The sequence below is a fragment of the Antrostomus carolinensis genome, unplaced genomic scaffold (genome assembly GCF_000700745.2).
Source record: "Antrostomus carolinensis isolate BGI_N321 unplaced genomic scaffold, ASM70074v2 scaffold7840, whole genome shotgun sequence".
Classification (NCBI taxonomy): domain Eukaryota; kingdom Metazoa; phylum Chordata; class Aves; order Caprimulgiformes; family Caprimulgidae; genus Antrostomus; species Antrostomus carolinensis.
In genome coordinates, this window is record NW_010287662.1 from 27,110 (window position 1) to 48,551 (window position 21,442).

Sequence of the window (21,442 nt, forward strand, 5' to 3'; positions counted from 1 at the left end):
TGAGTCACACGCAAAAGAGAAACATAGCAGTTTCCAATACAAGAAAATTTTCCCTAGTGTCACTAGAGTTCCTTCTGTCTCCCAGACTGCCCTGCATTTTGATTGTCCTCTTCAGATTCAGTGGATTTGTAGATATGGCACAAAAACCTGTTTTGGTTTTGCTAGAAAAAAAAACAAAAAACAAACACGAGTTAATTGTTATTGACTAGATACTTCAGAATTAGCGTAGGAAAACAGGTTGGCCACTTTCTTTACTTTATAGCTGTCTTGTACTTGCTTAAATCAGAATCATCATGGAATCATAGAATGGTTTGGGCTGGAAGGAACCTTAAAGATCATCTAGTTCCAACCCCCCTGCCATCAGCAGGGACACCTTCCACTAGATCAGGTTGCTCAAAGCCTCATCCAGCCTGGCCTTAAACACTTCCATGGAGGGGGCATCCACAACTTCCTTGGGCAACCTGTGCCAGTGTCTCATCACCCTCACAGTGAAGAATTTCTTCCCAATATCTAATCTAAACCTACCCTCTTCCACTTTAAAGCCATTACCCCTTGTTCTATCACTATCTGCCTTTGTAAAAAGTCCCTCCCCAGCTTGCTTGTAACCCCTTCAGGTATTAGAAGGCCGCTATAAAATCTCCCCTAAGCCTTCTCTTGCTTAAAAACTAAATAAAGTCTAAATCAGCAAATACTATTCTCATGTATCCCTGTACATAAATGTAATGCAATACCAGTGGAGATGGGCAAGAAGTACACACTATTGATAAAGCAAGCCAAAGCCAATAAAGCCAAAGCTCAATTCAAACAGATCACCTTTCTCTAATAGTCATTTGTAAATATTCACAAATCTGCTTTATCAGCATAGGAGGTCATACTGAACCAAAAAAAAAACCCCAAACCAACACAAAAAATTTGCAATTAACAATTAAAGTGTTTACTATTTATATAATGTACACTTCTATACATTTCTATAATTAGAGATTTCAGGTACATATATGATTAAAGAAGTAATGTCAGATTTCAAAAGTGAAACTTACAGCCTTTTTCTATACTGGACACTGTTTGCAAAACCCTGATTTTTCTTTCCCCCAGAAAGTAATTAACAATATGGCATTTTAAAGTGCATTTCCTATATAGTTGTCTGTGTCCTTTCTTTTGTTTCAGTAGTTCTACTTTCCCTTTTTTTGCCAATAATGTAATATTAGTTTTCCCAACTAATACATATAATTGGAAAGTATTTTAAAAACATGTCCTTGATTAAGCTTTTTGAAAACTGAAATGTCACTAAGCTAAAATACAGAAAGTCCTACCTAGATTCAAAAGTTTTTACTGGGAACAATGTCTTTGTCCATTTCTCCTTCTGTCAATCTTATAATTGTACAGACTAGTTACAGTTCACTTTACACTGGATATTCTACACTTACAAGTAGTAGCTGATCTTATTATTTCTAAAACAAGCACTATTATTCTAAAAGAGGCAGCCAACACTTATGCTGCAAGATGTGGAAGAGAAACAGCCAATTTTGCTCAAGGCCATACGAGAATTCAGGGTTTGGTTTCTTCTGATGTCACATTTTTGTTAAACTAACAACACAGCATTTTAAAATCTTGCCAGAATCAACACATCAGTGCGAGAGCCAAAGCAAACATTTCTTTAGCCTCTATACATGGAAAATCTACATCACACACATGAATAAGACTGTATGATGCTCAAGAGCTTATCAACACCATCGCTCCCCTGGAAAATTCTCCAACTGAAAATGCTTTGTACTAGACTGAGAGCTGTGCATACTCAGAAGTCACAATTAATAGCACAAGGTAGCAATCTAATTAAAATGTAAGCAGATACTTATTTACATTTCCCATGCAGATGCTACAGTCTCTTAAGACCTAGGGCTTGAAGAAACACAGCTATACTTTAACCTTTGACTTATACAACAAGAGTTTTAATGCAGATTATAATAAAGCCAAAGCTTCCTAAGCCACTTAATTCATAAAACAGTATCTTACTCTAGTGGGAGTTTAGAATACACCGTAACTGCAAGATCAGATTCTGCCTTCAAAGACTCCTTATTGCACCTCATTCTTGAAACAGATCTGGGTTTATGGAAATTAAGCAGGTCCCTCATCTTGTCAAAGAGGATGAAGATACTTAGCATCTAAATTTAGATAATTTATTTTTTTCTAGAAGACAAACAGTCCTACTTAGCTAACAACTTGCAAAAAATGGTTGTTGGCTGAGACATGCTTATCCTCCAGACTAAAACAAAAGCAAGAAAAGAGACTTTGAGAGTATCACTAAATTAATGGCACTCAAAACTGTATGCATGTTATAGATTACTGGCATTCTCTATTCTTCTTGGAGTAAGAGATTTATTTTATTCATTCACCTGTTTCTTGTCCTCTCCTCCTTGTGGCTGATCGTAAAATTATATTTAAATAGCAGAAGTGGTATCTTTAAATATCAGCTCAACAGCCTCAGTATCACGGTCTACATCTGAAAAGAGTGTTTGCATTTCGGTTTTCTTCTTAAAAGCACTTGACATACTAGTGTAGTTCTATCCTTTTACTGTCTGTCTCTCCACAGAGTCAATACAAAAACACTATGGTTTTTTTCTAAGACTCTGGCTCTAACAAACCAACCTCTCTCAGTAAACAACAAAAATCTCATCTGCCATGTAGATCACCATTTTAGCGTGATTTCATTACCCCACAATAAAATTAATAAAATATACTCTGGACTACTCTTTTTGCTCCTCCCTCATAAAAACAATGCTTGTATATATACAGGCAAATATTAACTATTTGGTTTCAGCACTGTTTTGGCATTTTGGTAATTCTTTCTTATGTGATGTTCAGTTTACAACCTACAGCACTTTAAATACAATGTACGTGTCACCAAGCTGCTACACAAACTTGAGTTTGGCATGTTTCTGATGAGCATGTAGATGGAAAGTGAAGACTTCAGAGGAATAACTCAGTCACAGTGGAGGATGCCAATCACTGACTAATCTGATTCCTAGGCATATCACATGCAGTTAGTATGAAATGATAACTTACATGCAAATCATAAAGAGATTTTGTCTTCATTATTTATGCACCAAGAAATTTTCCCCCAAAGAGGAAATACAGTTGCAAGACATGCAGTGGCTAAAAGAGACATGACTGAGAAATTAACACAGAACAGCTTGTACAGATAGTGAGAACAGATATTCTGTTTCTCTAAATCTCTGAAACAATTATGCTTCAGCCTAAAATTTACTGTGAATTTCAACAAGAATGAGATACATGCTTAAGGTTTTCAGTTCCATGCATTTCTCCTTTTCAGTTGCCAACACAAGATTTATAGGAAATATACATACCCAAATTTGCTTCAGTTTCTGGAGTGCATGGTACAATTATCTATAAGGGTGCCCTTCGGTGGTTTCTTCAGGATTATTCAGAGACAGCGGCAATGGTTTTTGGAACTTGCTTTGTATCCAAACTCGCTGCATTTTCACTTTTTTCTTCCTGTTTACTTGTAATCGCCGATCAACTAAATTCTGTACTTCAGTTAATCCAGCCGAGTTGAACATGTTCCATACCTCATCTGTTTTCTCATATGAAGAATTATTGTAATTAAAAAAAGACATTTGTAGAGTGCAGTCGTTAACAACCAGCAGTTCAACCAAAGATGGAACTAAATCTGTTTTGTGACTGGATAGATCAAGGAAACTGCCTGTAAGAAGTCTTTTGTTAGAAATTCATTTTCACAGCTCTCAATTTATATTACAGTTAAAAATGTTATGTTGAAGCCTAAACCACACTGGTTATTACTAATGGTATTGATAGATCCCCTTTCTTCAGAGGGTTCAGCATGCCAGAATTGAGGAAAGCAAATGCATGCCATTTGGTCACTTGTTCGCATATTACCAAGATGCTGTTTCACCCACAAAATGACAATCCACACATTTATGCCAACATCCTTATCTCCTTGTCAGACATCACTGGAAAACTTTAGGCTTCTTCATCATGAGTAAGTACAAAATAAGACATTTAAAAATTCAGAAGGCTCTTTGAATTCAAGTGATTTCCCATACACATCCCAGATCTTCCTTCTCACTTCTAAAATTACTCAGGCTGGGATAAATCCTGATCCATCTCTATTGTTTACAGTCTAGGTTGCAGAGAGTAAAAAGAAAAAAAAAAAGTATTGCGATACTCACTTTCACAATTTCCAGTAGCTGGGCTAAAATATACCAGTCTAAACTGACTGCCAACAGAACCAAGTGAGTGGATGGGCAAAGAGCAATAGTATCTATAATCACAAATTTAAGTTTAGCTCCTGCAGACAGAGCAGCCTCACAGGTCAGATTCACCAACACAGCAGAACAAAATATCAGAGCACTGCTACCAACTGTCTTTCCAAGCATGTTTATCTCAGTTTTAAGAAAGAAATCAAGTACATCTTTAAATAACAGAATTTGAGTATACCATCAGACACAAGATGATTAAACAAAGAGAAATTCCAGTGATGTTTGCAAGCAATCCTGCAGGATCCCAGATGCAACAAGTGTACACATAAAGGGAATTATTTTCTTACAACAGTTAGCTTCGGGCTTCGTAAAACAAAAAATAAATTAAAAAACCCCCAATAAAACCTTCTTTAAATTTCTGTTCTAAGATGAGCTTTTACAACCCAAATCACCCTAAGAGACACTCAACCCTTTCTATAAAACTATATGCTTTCATACCTTTAGTAAAGAAATATACTCTGGTTCCATCTCCTCGTACATAAAAATTTTCTGACAAGCAATGACCTAAGAAATTAGAGCAGTAATGAAAAAGGACGTCACTTTTTTTCCCCCCACTTCCAAAAAGGGTTAAAATGAACTGTGAAGTACAAAAGCATTCAGGATTCACCTTTTTTAAAACGAAGTTGAGCTGTATCGTATCTTCCATAGTCTCGAAATAACAACATTCCTCCAGGTTTCAGTAGTTTAGCCAACCTATTTGCAACCTGCTGCATCCTTAGAAAATAGATAGGACACTGGTGAAATGTGCAAACATTAACTGTTTTTTTTTTTTTTCTAGATGCTTGGAATACATATAGATAAGACATGTCTATATTTACCATAAAAAGGCCATGCCCTAGTGAAAATGAATAGCTCTTTACAAAAAAGCCTCTATACCAAAAATTTAAAAGGAACTGTAAGAGAATACAAATTAGAAAGAGAAAAGAAGCCCTTTTCCTTCACTTCAACAGAATCTCAAGGATGAACTAAAACACAGGTTTTGAGTATATGGGTCAGGCAGATGAATGACAAACAATGAATGAACAGTTAGCTATGTGCACTGGAGAGCTAGACTGAGCCTTCTTGCTGTACACGGCAAAATCAAGGGCCTTGAAGGAAGACAAAAACTTAACTGATTTCTTTATGGAGGTACTGATCATACACACAAAATCAGTATCTCCATACCCTAATGGCTGAGGATGGCAAGAAGAATGCAGGTTGTACATCAGGAGAGGAATCTGACAGAACTCCATCTGGAGAAACTGATAGTTAGAGAAGGAAAGTCTGCACCCTCCAAAATGCTGACAAGTCTGTGAATCTTGGTGGTATGTAACATCAGCTCTTCCTTATGAAGATTACACTAGCCTGCTGTACGTGTGATAGGAATAAGTATCATACACAGTAACCTTCTCTAGACCACAGCATCTTCATTCTCACTTTTTCACCTTACCTTGAAGCTTCTTATTAAATATATTTGCATTACTTTGCAAAATATTTTAGTAATGAATAATGACATGGGTTTGCCTCACTCTTTCAGAACAAACTGAAGGACTCGAGTTTTCCACATTCATGAAAGATCACAAAAAGCATTCTGCATCTGGTAGGCTGCAAGGTAGAAAAGTCCACTTGCCTAAATCAACCCTTCCTCCCCTAAGGAAGTAAATAGACCATGTAGAAGACGTGGAGCCAGAGTGAATGCTAAATGAGTGTAAAGGAAAGGCTGGATGCTGTATCCAGAAAGAGCTAATGATGAGTAAGTCCTCTTTAACTATACAAAATCAGCACACCATTACTGTGTACTGAGAGAACATCCTTACACCATCCCTCTCAGGTGGACTTACCTCCTTGCCCCAAGAATGTCAGAACTCAAGCACTAATGCAATTTGGTCCTTATGCAACATCAGTGCAGGCATCTTACCTTGATTTTTAAGGGACAGAATTAGGGGGTAGTTCAGCAGAAAATAATATATCTACAAACAAACAAAAAACAACAAAAAGCAGCATACTCTTTTTAAGCATGGAATTCCCTCAGAGGAAGCCAAGTGCTTTACAAGTTGTCCTCTTTGCTCATGCTCAACACAGATGACCAGGTATGCTGCCACAGACAGAAAAGGCAGCACCACCTAAGAATAAGAGACCATTCAAGACAGGTTGCTGTAAACAGAATTACAGACTTTGTCTATATAGACCTAATTTTTGTGCACACAGAAAAAAATGTAGATGCAAAAAAGTAAGTGCTCTGAGAAATCTCATCCCCTAGGTCTAGGGCACAGCAGTTGCAGAATTTGAAATTTTCAAATTCTGCAACCACCTTTTAGAGACTTTTCAATTTTAGCAGAATTGAAGTGTGTTACAAATGAGGTACAAAATAGCAATTATAAAAAACTAAACACAATAGTCTGAAGAGAAATCACTAAGTAATAATTGTACTGAATAAACGTGTGTCCCTCTCATGTATATTTTTCAGGTCTCCAAATGACATAAGTTCTGCATCATCATTCTCTTGGTTTTCTTTTTCATTTCCCACTTTCAAAGTTTCCAGAAAAAACGTATACTGAGCAAGATGTATCTGCATTACATTTGCCTTTACGCAGTCATTTTAATTCTACAAGATGACAGTAATGACTAACAAATCTTTGGAAAGTGGATCTTACAACACAGATAATTACACAGAGATCTTCATGTGTGTAAACACACACACACACACAAAAGCATCCACGTTAGCCTTTGGATGCTGACATGGAGGCGGGGGGGGGGGGGGGGTGGGGGGGTGAAAGACAAACAAACACATTCTGAAACTATCAATAGGAAAAGATGCACAGAAATTCTGACAGAACATCCGATTACTGCTTTTGCAGGCAAAGCAATTGAATGAATGTGTCTCTATTGTCCAATTTCTTCCTGGCAGCATCACCACAGTTAGAGAGATCTGAAACCTACTGCTTGAATTGTTTTTGAAATCTGGACCCAGGCTTTGCATGACTCATGTGCTCATCTCTGAAAAAACAGGAAGGAGCAATATCCTATATGGGAAAGATTTTTCTGTAAAGCTAATCATTAATAACTTAAGCAGGGAGGCAAGGAAACAGTTCTCAGACTTAGGCAAATACTGTTTCTGCTTGCCAAGCTCATTTTAATTACATTCTTAAAGTAATAAATTTATTACTAGACATATAGCATGTGTTTCCCTTCATATGATCTGGTTAAAGGAAGAGTCAAGGAGTTTAACTTATATGCTCTCTTTTGCATTTTCCCCATTTAAAAAAAGGACATTTTCACAACCAGCTAGCTTTAACAGTAATAAAATTTGGTTCATTAGACATCGAGTGGCATTAGTAAAAAGGTTAACAGCACTCAACGTAACACTATGCATGAAAATTAGATCAAGTTTTCTTAATCCAAACAAGTTACAAAATTCTGAACACATTTTGGTTTAGAAGCCCTGCATGTATACATCTGTATGTGGCTAAATCAGCAACCTAAGCCTTTATCAACATATTGCAATGTGTTTAATCATTAATGTTTTGTTTTGATCACTAAAAATAATTTCCTTCTAGAAGACCAGTGGTTTGGTTTTTAATTTGTAATTTTCCTGAAGCACTGTCACTTTTAATAGGGATGTATTTAGTTAGAACATACCCATTGTATTTTGATGAAGATAGGAGCCTTACTAATGAAATAGTCTGACCAGCTTTTCTCTTAAAAGCCTGAAAATAAGAAACAGTATTTAAAATACCTTGTTTTATATGTATTGTAACTTACTAAATAATAAATTAAAGATTCATCATCTTCTTTTGATATTCTTTAAAACCTTCAGTGATAAAAAGAGATTGAACCCATTTGCTTTGCCCTTTAGTCTTCATTTACCTGTCAGGATGAATAGTAGAGAGCACAAAGACAAGGAGAATGACATCCAGGATCTCATCTGGAAAAGGATAGGGTAAAGCATCATCACACACATCATGAACAAAGGCATAACACCAGGCTGAATCGTAGGACGAATGTGACTGCCAGGAAAGAGATGAAAAGAGACACAGAGAGAACAGTAGTAGTTAATACGTTTACTGTGACTGAAGGAACATTTTTTCTTCAATTATTCAGCACTGTAAAACATCTCATATAAAAGCCTATTCTGTCTGGTATCTTACTCAAGCTGAGAAGCAAGCTCACCGATGGTATTCATTCCTCTCTGCATAGAGTAAGACTTTGTTCTTTAGAATATTGAAAACTTCAGTTAAAAGTTGTCAAAGCCATCACATTCTTTTTCATGAAGATGGCTTCCTGGCAGCCTCCTGAATTACAGGCTTATAAGGTACTCTAAAGTGAGCATATGAATTACCTTTACCAGCTCCACTGCTCCTGAAGCAAAATCACAACAGTATAGAAAGGTTCCAGGTGTATTGCTAGGAAAACAAAACCAACATCAGTTTAAAAATTATTATTGTAAAAGATGAAAGTCTACATCAGTGTTCATGGAACTACAGAGGGCCCTTTGGGGTTCTCCACAGGTTTGATCAAGCATGTCTTATTGATGTCTAGCACATGGAAAGCCACATAGGTTGTAATGAACCAATAGGGCAGACAAATTCATAAGAATACCAACAGGCAGTTAGTATAAAAAGGAGAATTATAGCCTTGTCAGAGAGGAAGTGAAAAGGAAAAGAAAGAAGGTCACAGAGGGCTGTCAGGATTGATGAAAATGTCCTGGTGTTGTATTACATAAATGCACATTAATAGGTCACATTTTCTTATTGAAGCACTACACTAAGTCTCTATCAGTAGCCCACGTATGCAGTTTAATTAGCAATATGATTTGGGCAAGGGTGGGGAGTTGTAAAAGTCATCCACAGTTCTGTAGAAATTTGGGTTCCCACGTGCTACCTTGCTGCACTTTTGATTAGATTAAGCAGTATTGGTTGCTTCCCCCCATTATCCCCTTTGTTTCAGAAGCCAAAATGAATAAGAATTTCCTGTAGCACTGTTTTCCCTTCCTTTCCCATCCAAGACTGAGCCAGCTGCAAATTTCCTCATACCATTCATCAGACACCAGTAACTCTAGGGAGCAATTACACCTCTGAAAAATTCATTTAAGAGAAACTGAGCAAGCCTCTCAAAAATCTGCTAAGGGATGACCTCATGGTCAACTCACGATTAATTAATCTCTTCTAAAAATATTTGAGATTTTGGACAGATGGTTTCTTTAGAAAGGGAATCAATAATCTCTGGCAGTGCCTATAACATCTTACAGTATACACAACTGAGTTAGTGACGACCTCTCTCTGAAGGCTCAACAGGAGAACTCTTGTGGACCAAAATATATCCCATCCTTGCTGCTGAGCAAAGCTTTTATCAGCTCTGTGCCCACCATGAGAATTGGTGAGTTTAGATATTTACCATGGATGAAGACAAGCAGCCATGCTTTGGACCCAGCCAATCCCTTGTGAAAAATTAAGCTGATTACCTAACTGACTTGTTACAATGTTATTTCCATTTTTTAAGAGCAGAATAGGAGCTATGTAGAAAGTCAACTTAAAATTTAAGTTACTGCTTTTTAATACAATGCATCATGAAATCACCATCCAGATCAAGCTGTGTCTTTAATGGGGAAAGAGGGAAACAGTTTAAAAGTTATGTTACAAACCGAAGTGGAAATTTTTCTTGTAGCCAGGGTACACTCATACTTGACACTGCCTTCTTTTTATATGCATACAAAAGACAATTTTTATATTATTAAATTAAGAGTAAAACCAACTGTGCTATAAAGCCAGACCTGCTAAGAGACAAGAGATGTTTCCATCAGGTCATATACAAGACACATGTATGAGTTGGTTAATGTACCAATCAATGTGATTGACTGAAGGATTTGCCTAAGAAAAAGAGATCTCCAGGAAAAATACCTAATGAGTGGATTCTTAATTATCAGAAATGCCAAGCTATGACTAATGCCTCCTGTGAGGAAAACACAAAAGTTTGTCTCATCTTTTTAATACAGCCACATGATATCTTTTCCCTATGTAGTATTATTGTCCAAACTTTTCATGTGAAACAGGGCTCCTCTTTCATTATATGCTGTCTAAAGCAAAGCATCTGTTTTGGGATGAAGATGCACTGCTGACACTAATAAGTTTAATGTATGACCCTGCTGTTTCCATATCTGCAAAATTGAGTATTTTTGTATAGTAGTGATGCTGGCAATCAGAATTCATTTATGGAATAACAAACTGTGCTATACTCAAGCTCTTGGAGGCATGAATAAAAATATATCTATTTCAATCCTTGATGCATACACAGCCCTTCCAATAAAACCTTCCTACCTACAGGGAAGGGAGGACATGCTGTCATAGCATCCAGTCTTAGAAAAGGCTGTTAAGTGGATTAAGATGTTTCAAGGAATTAATTAATGCAATACAGGACCTGTGCCTTCCTTGACACTAAAACCTGAAGCAATATGACAAAGTGTATCAGCCAAATTCAGAAATAATACAACTTCTTACCAGTAGATCACATGCCATTCTCTATGGTCTCTAATTTTGGCCTTCTGAAGAGACACCTAGTAGCTTTATGGTGACATATAAAATGAGAATATTTCACTTGCCTGAGATTAACTACAAGAAATCAGTCTGAATGCACCTGAAGACAAACCTTGTCAACAAATATGGTCCCAAGACAAGGGTTGACCAGTATGAGGAGTGTTTGCACTGATGATACCAAGACTATCTGCGGTTTGTAAGCAAACAGAATTTCAGGGCTGTAAAACAGTCCACTCAACAGTTCCTACAGCACTGGTCTAGCACCAATATTTGGAGAAAATGAAGAAGACGAGAACAGAACTTTCATAGTTGAAAATCCAGCAGTACATACCATAGAACTTTCAAAATAGGAAACACACTGTTTCCAGCACCACAACCAACCTAAAATCCAAAGAGAAACAAAAAGTTAAAATAAATGAGCAAATAAAATCTCATTTTAAAATTTTTTGTCTTAAATTAGTTTGTAGGTAGGACACATCAGACCTGAAAGTACGTTGGACAGAAAAGATAAAAACAGCTCATACCACAATTCTCAAATCACTTCTATGATTATGTTTCTCTCCAATGTCTTTCTGAAGTTAAGAGAGAATCCATCACTCAAACTACATAGGAAAATGCAATATTCTTGTCCAATTTCACCACTTGGCAAGAATGCATTAAGAAGTTGCACTGTAATACAGAGCACTTTAAGACAGAACTTTCATTAGGAAAGTAGAAACTCAACTTCCAGTGAAAATGGAATCTTACAATATAGCCCCAAATTCTGACTTGGGAGAAACTTTAAAGGGAAAATAAAGCCCAGATCCGAGGTTTCTCCGAAAGTTGCTGCCATAAACAAATGTAGTACATCAAGTTCTAAATGGTCACTTTCTTGATACTTACTAAGTGTCTTTATCAGGCTTTTGAGCAATTAAGTGGAGTTGTATGCGACAGGTAGAATATTTTCAGTGCATTACCTCTAATATTTTGTAAGTGGCATCACTACCAGGGAAGGATTCTAGCCTGTCAAGTTCTTCTCCGCAGTTTTTACCCTGAGGATTGTCAGTAAGAGATTTTACTTGTTTTCTATTATATACATATCCTTGTGCAGAAGTAGAACCACCTCCATAATTTTTCTTCCAGTATTTTTGTCCTTCCTCTAACATTTCATTTTTGTGTGAAAAACTGTTGGTATTATTTATTTTTGTGTGTTCTGAAGATCTTTCTTCTATTTTCAACTCTTTTCTTGTTTTTTCTGGAAGAATTTCTGGAAACTCCAGAAACAGCCAATTGCGATCCTTGAAAAAGTTATTTTTATGAGTCTTATAAAATTCATTCCAATATTTACTGGCTTCTCTTTCATATTTATCTGAAATTAAAACAACAAAAAAAAAACCCACCTTGGTGAATAAGACCTTAGCTACAAGATACTGTAAAGCAACACAGAATTTAGAGGCCAAATTTACAGTTTAAAAATCTTTAGTTTCCCACATTGTACACATTTAAATAAAAAAATATGGATTTGGGGTCTTACCTTAATCTGTGGTCAAAATAACTGCTATGACGGTTAAATTAGATTTTATGTCACTTAGGATGGGGCAGATAGGCTTTCTGCATCTTTTTTTTTTATCATGTAGTGACATAATAGAACAGTATCACTAAAATATGCAATCACAAGTTTCTTAGACAAGCTTCCATATCTCAAATTATAAAAGCAATGCATCTTTTCAGTTAAGCATTCTCCATGTTTTTCCTATTTAAGAAATACTAAATTGAAATTAATTTCATGATTTATGAAACTCTGTGAACAACTGCAAATCTGTTGGTAGCTAGTCATCTCTCAAAAAACCAATCAATTGGAAATCCAGTCCTGTGAACTGGAGTGATAAATGCTACTGCATAGCCAATAGACAGTAATTCACTCTTAACCATTCAATAAAGCAGTTTTGACAAAAAATAACAATACCATCAGAAGCAACATACTGGCTTTCATACCTTCAAAACACTTCAAAGTCTCACAATAGATCTTTGTGTTAACTTTTAATTCACAAAGCACTCTTAACTGAATGTTAGAATGTCAAAGAATAGGAGTGGAAGGGACTTCACCCAGTCAGGGAATTCATACCCCTTCTCCACAGAATTTTGTCCAACTTGTTCTTAAAATACCACCTTTCATATAGGTTTGACAACTTTCTTCAGTAATATATTACAGTCCTTTACTACCTGTACAGTTAGAAACATTTTCCACTACCTAACCTGAAATTTCCTTGTTGCAATTTAAGTCCAGTAATTGTCCCATTAACCAAGCAGATAAAGCAAAGATTACTCACTTCTCTTAGCAATATCTATTTACTTATTTGAAGTCTTTTATTATGTCTCTCATAAACAATCTATTTTCTAGACTGTCTAAACCTAACTCTCTTATTTTTTTTCCACAGAAGTAATGATTTTTAGACTTCTGATAATTTTCATTTTTCTCCTCTAGATTCTCTCCAACTGATTTACTACTTTTTGGTGTTGTATTCTGGTAAAGGCATTATCAACACAGAGCAAAAAGAATATTTTATAAGGCTTACAGTCTGTAATTCTGTTTATAACTCCCAGCTTGCCATTTTGCAACAGCATGACACTGCTGATTCAGCTAGTGATTCACCGCAACCTTCAGATCTTTTTCTGCAAAATGACTACCTAGCCAATTGTTCCAGAACCTAGTATTTTTTTCAAGGAATTATTCCTAAACAAAGCATTCTGCATTTGCTTTTAGCAAATCTATATCTTTCAGATCCCTTTTTTCCAACATTTGTCCAGATCTTTCTGAATACTAATCCTGTCCTTCACCATACTTGAAACATCTCTTCCCTTAATATTATCTTCACGTCTCCCATTTCCTGAGGTCACTAATGACAATACCAAGCAGAACTGGACATGGAACAAACCACTTCTCTGCCCAGCACAGCCTTCCATTCTGAAAGGATCTCTTTAGGCATTCATTCACCCAAAAGCAGTTTCATTAGCTCTCGCTTGCCTAACTCGCTTATGAAAATGTCAAGTAAAGCAAGTCAGAAGCCTGACTAAGGATAAATTTCAGGACGTCTGCTGTTTTTTCCTTATCCCCAGGGCTTGTAACCTTCTCCAAGAGGGAAATTAGCTTGATTTTACATTATTTATTCTTGAAAAATATTTGTTGGCCAGTATACATCTCCTTTGTTCTTCCAAACCCAGTGTCTGCAAGCTCTGGATTCTCTCTTCAGTATTTTTCCAGGAATTGAAACTAATCCTCTGACTCTTCTATTTTCCCACTTTGCTTTTTTAAAAAGTAAATATTCTCTTTTCTGCTTTCCCAGTCATCCATGTACTCTATGGATGTACTTTGTAACCTGTTCTTTCTCAGTATGAGAACAAGATCTTTCCTCCCTCTCACTAGCACTAATTGTGCTAGCCACTGGACTGCAGCTAACCCTTTCAAAGGAAGGCTGATAAAAAGATAAGAATTACAGCTTTTTCAATGTCTCTTTTGTTGATGGTTTTCCCTTCCTCATCCTTCCTAAGTACCAAACCAAATCTTTTTCTTGTTTTGTTCCCCCCTCATTCCCAAAGCATTTACAGTACTGTTTCTTGTTACCCTTGATGTCTCTTGCTAAGTGTACGTCAGATAATGTGTTGCTTTTTTCATTTTGTCCCTACTCACTCACACTGACCCATTAATTTTTTTTAATATAAATGCACCAAGTAAATGGTGCTCTGCTCTTATTTAAATCTTAGCATACTATTTCCTAAATGACTACAGCTTTTCAGAGATAAACAAGGCTGAGAATTATCATTACAGGCACAGACAGGCAGTAGGAAGTGGCAAGGAGGTGGCAGAATGCCTTGTCCTAGAAATCTGCATAGTTTTTAAAATTTAGCACTTAATACATCCAATTGTATTATTAAAGGGCAAGACCCAGTCATGCAGAGTAATTGTACAGACTTGTTTTATAACACAAATGCAGAGCTGACTGAGGTCATATATACCAGATTTCAATAGTGTAAGACGCACATTCACAGATTGTTCAGCTTCAGTAGGAAAAACAAATAAATTCACATCATTTTTTCCAGATTTCAGAGCTGAAGGAAAGCAATAGCTCAAGTCAGCCTTTCGAATTGTATTACCGTGGTATTCCATAGGTTCAAGTGAAAGAACACTTTACTTACCATTCTTTCACTGGTCACTCCTGCACCACTGTGTAATAACATGCATGCAGTATTATTATCCATTTTTTGTTTCATTTGGTATATTTAAGTAGCCTGACTACCAAACTTGCCAAAGCATGTAAAAATGACAAAACTAATAAACTTATAACCTTTTGCAACAAAAAAATCCCTTACTTAGTCAACTGATTTTTCCCCTTAACAGAATCTTTCATATACTAGCAGGCATGTCTGAGAAGAAGCTAGACGTGCTAATAAGTAAATCAAACTCGTATCAGTAGTATCATGACTTCATTCAGTTTAACTTCTCTTTTTTTAAACAAAGCTCACCAGAACTGCTTTATTTTACTGACATAATAATGTTTTGGAAATCTGTCTTGTCTTTTTCCCCTTACTGTAGTTGCTGAGGCCCTAAAATAACCTGCTCATTAGCTTCACTCTAGTTCATTGTTTACACAAATAGGCCAAAATGTACTTCCACTTGCAGAATGAAGCTGAAGCTTTCCCAAGGAACACTATCAGCAATGCTCACCTATTCAAGTTCTAAACAGAGGGGCATTCATAGGAAATGTCCTTGGATTCTTGTATTTCTTGGCAATAGACAAATGCCTGATTATTCAATTTCTCACCAGCACAAACTAAGTTCTAATTGATTGTAGATGAAGAATGAAAGGTTCCATGAGCCACATGGTTACACAGTTTACTTTTCAAATATGAGCTCTTTTTCAACTTTGTATACAAACCAAATGAAAAAATTAGATATCATTGAAAAATAAATATTGTACTCTTGTATATAACAGAAAATGGCAGGATGAGAATCCCAGAGCATTCAAAGTGACGAGGGCACATGATTGAAGACACATTCACAGGTAATTCAAATAAACTCCAACGTGTGCTCTACTTACATCAATGAAACTGAGCACAGGATCATAATGACACTATCTAATTTGACAGGTTCAAGACAAGCTAAGTAAACTGAGGCCCAGGACATTCAAGTAATTGTTTTCAGAATACCTTTCTAACAAATTAAGAATCCAGTCTTCTATGTTACCATCAAGCTGATACTCCAGCATAAATAACTATCCTAGAGTTTAGTCTAGGGCTAACCCTGCCGGTTTGAACCTAGAGCTATCATTCTTCAGAAGCACAGAATACATTGTTTCCCCTCCGAAGACAGGCATGAAATTCCTTAATCAGCTACAGAGCAGACTCTGCATGATGTACTGGAACACCTTCCACACAAAGTGAACACACTAGAAAAATACACTTTGAGACAATCTTTCGAGGCAACAAAGGAAAAAAGAAACAACCAACAAAATTAGACAAGAGATGTAGAAATAAAAACAGTGGTCCTGGATTTTAAAGCATCTTTAAATGCTTTAATAAATAGCATTAAAACAGGAAATTTTAAGCCATTATTAATTTTTTACCTTGGTCTTCCCATTGGACTTTCACAAGTGAGTTCTCTGTCGCTTTTTCTTTGGCATTCTCCTCTTCTTGTTGTGACCATTGCATGTGGTCCCTGCAAAAGGCAGTTAAGAACCAGCCTTTAAACAGGATTTTCCATAATCTTTTTTCCCCGGGGAAAACAGCCACAAATTAGCTACACTGTCCCAAATGCATTTTCCTTTTGAATGCAAGCAAATCACCACAAGGAGACTGACAGTTAAAAGCTAAGTTTCGGTATATGATAGATAAATTTAATTACTAGTTAGGTAAAACTCAAGTGAAATGATTAAGAAAAGTCTTCCAACAGCAAAAAGGCTGAAGTAGTGTGCCTTTTTTTCTTTTTCTTGATAATAGGATTAACAAATATCTTGTAACTGGAGAGTGTTTATAGGAATGTATTTTGAGCATCCCATTAGAACTGCGTTTAGCTGGATATAATAATAGACCTACCAACAAACACCCTGATGCAAGAAGCTTCTCACATTACTAATGTTTATGATAAGGAACAAAGCTCATTTAGCAAAGGAATCAGCTGTTCTTAAAACACGAAGCATAATCCACCTATTCAAGTGGAACAGGGATTCTATTTATTTTCTATTCTAATTATTCTATTAAGAGAGAGAGGAAACATTTAGAAAAAAGAAGAATTAGACATTCCTAAGAAAAGACAAACATTGTCACAATGGTTCCAGAATCTATGCTATCTATATTTCTGTCAAGTAGTTCACTAAATGTTATATTAATCCATTCAACGGTCACAGAGCCAAGTCAAGATCTGACCCTGATGACTAAACTGCCTTCCCTGCAGATTCTGCATTTGGATCAGGCCACAATGGGGAGTGCTCAAAAAAGTGCTGCTAGCAGCTTTTAGGAGCAAATCAGCTGTCCTTCCAAATCATCCAGACTGAACAGTTTTAGAAATCAGATTAAATTAGATAATATAATTCAAGTAATCTGTTAGATCCTAAACTGAAATCAATTAACTGAACGCCTGTGACTAAAATTCCACTGGTTACGATGGGAAAAGGAACAAGGTGCTAACTTGAAGAGAGTTGATTGTCTCTAAAAGCTAATAAGCATCTTCCTGTTCCATGCTTGGTGACATATAGGTAATTTAATTCTTAGACCTTCACTGTTCCTCTTTTGTTAATTGTGGGAGACTAATTGGTATGTATTTGTCTGCTTGCCTCAGACTTGATTTCCGCATCTCCACTGAAATATTTCTCATTATTGTCCCCAGCAGGTTGCCACTCCCCTTCCTGTATTTGTTCATATACCAAATGTTCCTGTGCAGTGTCAAGGCTCGGACAAGACATGCTGTAGTAGGCTAAAACTGAATGACCAAAGCATTACTAGGCAGCCATCCTCTTGGAAACACTTGCCTCCCTCACTGTTACCGCCTTTTTTGACCTTGCCTATTCTAGCAGGATGAAACCAAGGGCTATTCAGATGGCAATAATACCTGTCAGAAGGGCTAACTCTATGACTTGCTGTGGTATAAGCTTTAGCTGATAAATTTCAATCCATCATCATGTGTCTGTCAGAGCCCTTAAGGGCTCTACACTCCACACTATAGGTGCCTGAAGCCCTTCACCAACAACTTTTTTTCCTTTTGTCCCTTCTTGGGAATTCATAAAGCTGAAGAAAGATCTCTTGGCTTTTTCCTAGAAATTTCTATATGGAAGACCCAAACAACAGGACTGCAGCAGCACTTCTTGATCAAAACCTGCTAAAAAGGGGACGTAGCATAGTTCTTTACATAGTTTAGATGCTTCAAATGAGGCAGCTTCTTCTTCAGCAATACAAGCTGGCAGGAATACAGGATACAGAAGAATTCTAAGCACAGAAGTGTTTAAATGCAGAAGTGTTTTACGCTGAACATTGACAGCAGCAAATCAAGCTATCAATTTTAACCACACCAGGAACTGTTAACATGAGTAGGTCTGACATGAGATCAAGCAATGCTACTTTCAGTCCAGCTTATTCCATTAACTTGTTTGCTAATATAGGTTTTAATTATTTCTGAAAACTAACATGTGAAAATTATGCCAATTACTATCCTGCATAGAGGCAGATAATTTTTGCTCCACTGTTTAGCAATATTCATTACTTCTCTCTTGAAATGACAGAAAAGCACCACAGTAAATATCTAAAGCATTAGTTCCCAAATTTAATTTGTTTAGTATTCCTAACAGCAATGGTAGCAACTCTTGGCTCCCTGCCAATTCACACACAGGCAGAAAGAAGGACGCCACTTTATGAAGTACCAAAGATGACGAGTGGAAAACAAAAAGACATAAATCCTTATACATCAACACTAGGGAAGACGTATCTCTCATGCTAATCCTGTATGATCTATACAGTTCAACCACTACTCATCCTGATCCCCCTTATCTGCCCAGCCAGAACCCTGCTGATTCAGCCAGCTCCAGATCCAAGGACCTCCTCCCTCGCAGCCAGGTTCTTCATTTACCAAGATCTTCGCAACTTCCATGGGGCCTCTGCCTCAACTCAGTTTCACCTGCTTTCCTCTGTGAGCTATGTGGATTCATCTGCAAATCCTCTTTCTGAACAACCCTTTTCCTTTCAATCCCATCTTCACAATCCATCCCAACGACCTGCATCATAGTTTGATAACTCTGTATTAGATTGTCACCAAATGCTAGCAAGAAAAACTGAAGCTACATATGATCAGTTTTTTGGAAAGAAATTAAAAAATGAAACAAAACTGAGTTTTGTTGAGGTATTATGCTACAGAAAAAGGGTGGCCTTTTTCTTACAAATCTTTTCCTACCTAGACTCTATAGCCTACATTTGAATCAGCACACACACAAGTAAAGGATTTTTCCACCTAGCAGGAGGTCCTAAATTTGGAAGATGCCTAGGAACTACACCACATATAGATTTATGAAACACAAAGATAAACTTTACACTCTTTTAACACAATAACCAGCCAGCTTCCAGCTTCCTTGACCAAAGAACTTAAAGAGAAATACAGATAAATCCTCATTTGGCCTTAAGGTGGTATGTGCTGGGGACATCTAGTTCAGAAAACAGTAACAGGTGACAGATCTATTTGCATATCTTACCTCATGAGCTAAGCCCAAATTTAGAAACTAAAAAGAGTAATGAAGATATCAGTTTATTAATCAGAGACAATCTTATGTGTTATATCCCTCTCTTAAGACCTTTTTATTCGTCAGAATTTTATGAGAAACTTTTGAAATAATTTAGATTAAAAAGTAAAATGGACCAATTAACAAGTAAAATTAACTACTAAAAAGAAGAATAATTTTTAAAAACCCAGCAAGCTGGAAACTTCATTTCAGAACAAAAGCTCATCCAATAACTTCTCTGGCAATTGCCAGCAGGTGACACCTCTGATGAAGGTATAAGAACTGCAGATAACTTTTACGAAGTAAACTGAAGCCCTGAAGCCTGTCAGCTGTTACTCCTGTTATATTACACATTGATTACCATCAGCCACGTTCAGTTGCTTTTCAAATTTTGCTAAATCCTTTCTCTCAAAAATGGTGTGTGGCAGAATTAAAAAATATATTTTAAAATTATGTAGAAAATAATTTCTTGTGTAGCTTCTAAATTCCCCATGTCTCCTTTCATCAAATATTCCTTGGTCTTAAGTTACTATAGGAATAGAAATTACATAGTCTTCCAAATATCTTAGGTAGATATTCTTCTACTTTCTAAACAGATTTAGATATTCTCCTATCTTTCTAACGCTTCCTGTATCACTTACTGTTTTGTATTCATCCCCACTCCATGATCAAAATAAAAAATCCTAGCCTTTTCAATCTCCATTTTCCCACTGTGTTGAATAGTGTTCTCACTCTTTTCTGAACCTGCATTAATCATAAAGACATCTTTCAGAGATGGAGATGCACTGCTGCAAATCAGGGAAATTCTTATTCTTGTTAACATTTACATGTTAATGTTTTCTCTGCTATTATATCACTTATTTATGTTAAGATTCAATTTACTTTTTGTGACAATTGTGCACTGGATGGACATCTCTGCTGAATTATCTGTAACATCTTCAGTACCCCTTTAGAAGAGTACAAGTGATTTACATGTTCCTTTTGAAATTGTGTCAATTTTAGAATACAGCACTAATCCAGTATGCAACATTACTGTACCTAACTAGTAACTTTCTGCCGTTATAACATGGACTACTTACCCTCTACACTTTCTGTCTCCTAATTAATTACTGATCTAGAAGAACATTTTGCCTTCCATTCCATGACTCACTACTTGCTCAGCAGCTTTTTACACAAGTCACTGAGAACTCATAACCGTCAGGTTACTTGTGACAGTCTCAAGTTCTCTCTAGCCCTACCTTTCAGTATCTATTCTGGCAGTCCATTGTTATATACACACCGCCCCCCCCATTATTCATCATAGCCTTGAAGAAACTTCTCACCACATGTTATGCTCAAAAACCTTAGAAGGATCAGTTAAAATCCGTGATCCAAGTGGAACAGCTGGTCGTCTACTGCTTTGGTGCCTTTGTTGCGTCTTGCTTTTCCTCAGACAGAAAGCAGAAAGCCTTGTAATGAAATTCATTTTGTTCAGAGACCTGAAAACACAATTAACTCAAATTACAGTTTTGCTGTAACTTGGTTGTTTATGTCACTTACATGAGAAACTGGTCAAATAATCAAGCACCAATATCAACTTTAGTAATAATCTTTTACTATAATATAAATTCAAATGCTTTTTAGAAAACAGCAACATCCCTTCAGTGTGCTGAAAACCCAAATAACCCCAGAGTAGGCTACTGGAATGAAACCAGTTGAAATATAAATTATTTGGTATCATTGCAAAGTCCTATAATGCAGGAAAAAAAACCCCAAAACACCATGGTAAAACAATAAACCAAGATTGACATTGCACCTTTAAGACAAAAAGCAAGAAGTGATCAGTAAAGAAACCGCCTGTTCTAGTGGGTACACACTGTCCTCCTGATCGACATTTTTCGCCCCACTCACTAGGTAACCGTCT

General features: G+C 36.5%; 1 protein-coding gene across 1 annotated transcript; it reads right to left on the bottom strand.

Annotated features, from left to right (window-relative positions):
* Positions 1-4: 4 nt before the first annotated feature.
* On the bottom strand, positions 5-21,013 carry LOC104518152 (methyltransferase-like protein 8). Its single transcript, XM_010163679.2, is given in 11 exon segments — positions 5-161; positions 3,363-3,430; positions 3,432-3,589; positions 4,734-4,799; positions 4,903-5,009; positions 8,142-8,281; positions 8,614-8,677; positions 11,136-11,185; positions 11,761-12,152; positions 16,405-16,496; positions 20,862-21,013. Coding segments are annotated over 11 exon segments (1,437 nt in total). The 5' UTR covers positions 21,005-21,013.
* Positions 21,014-21,442: the final 429 nt, after the last annotated feature.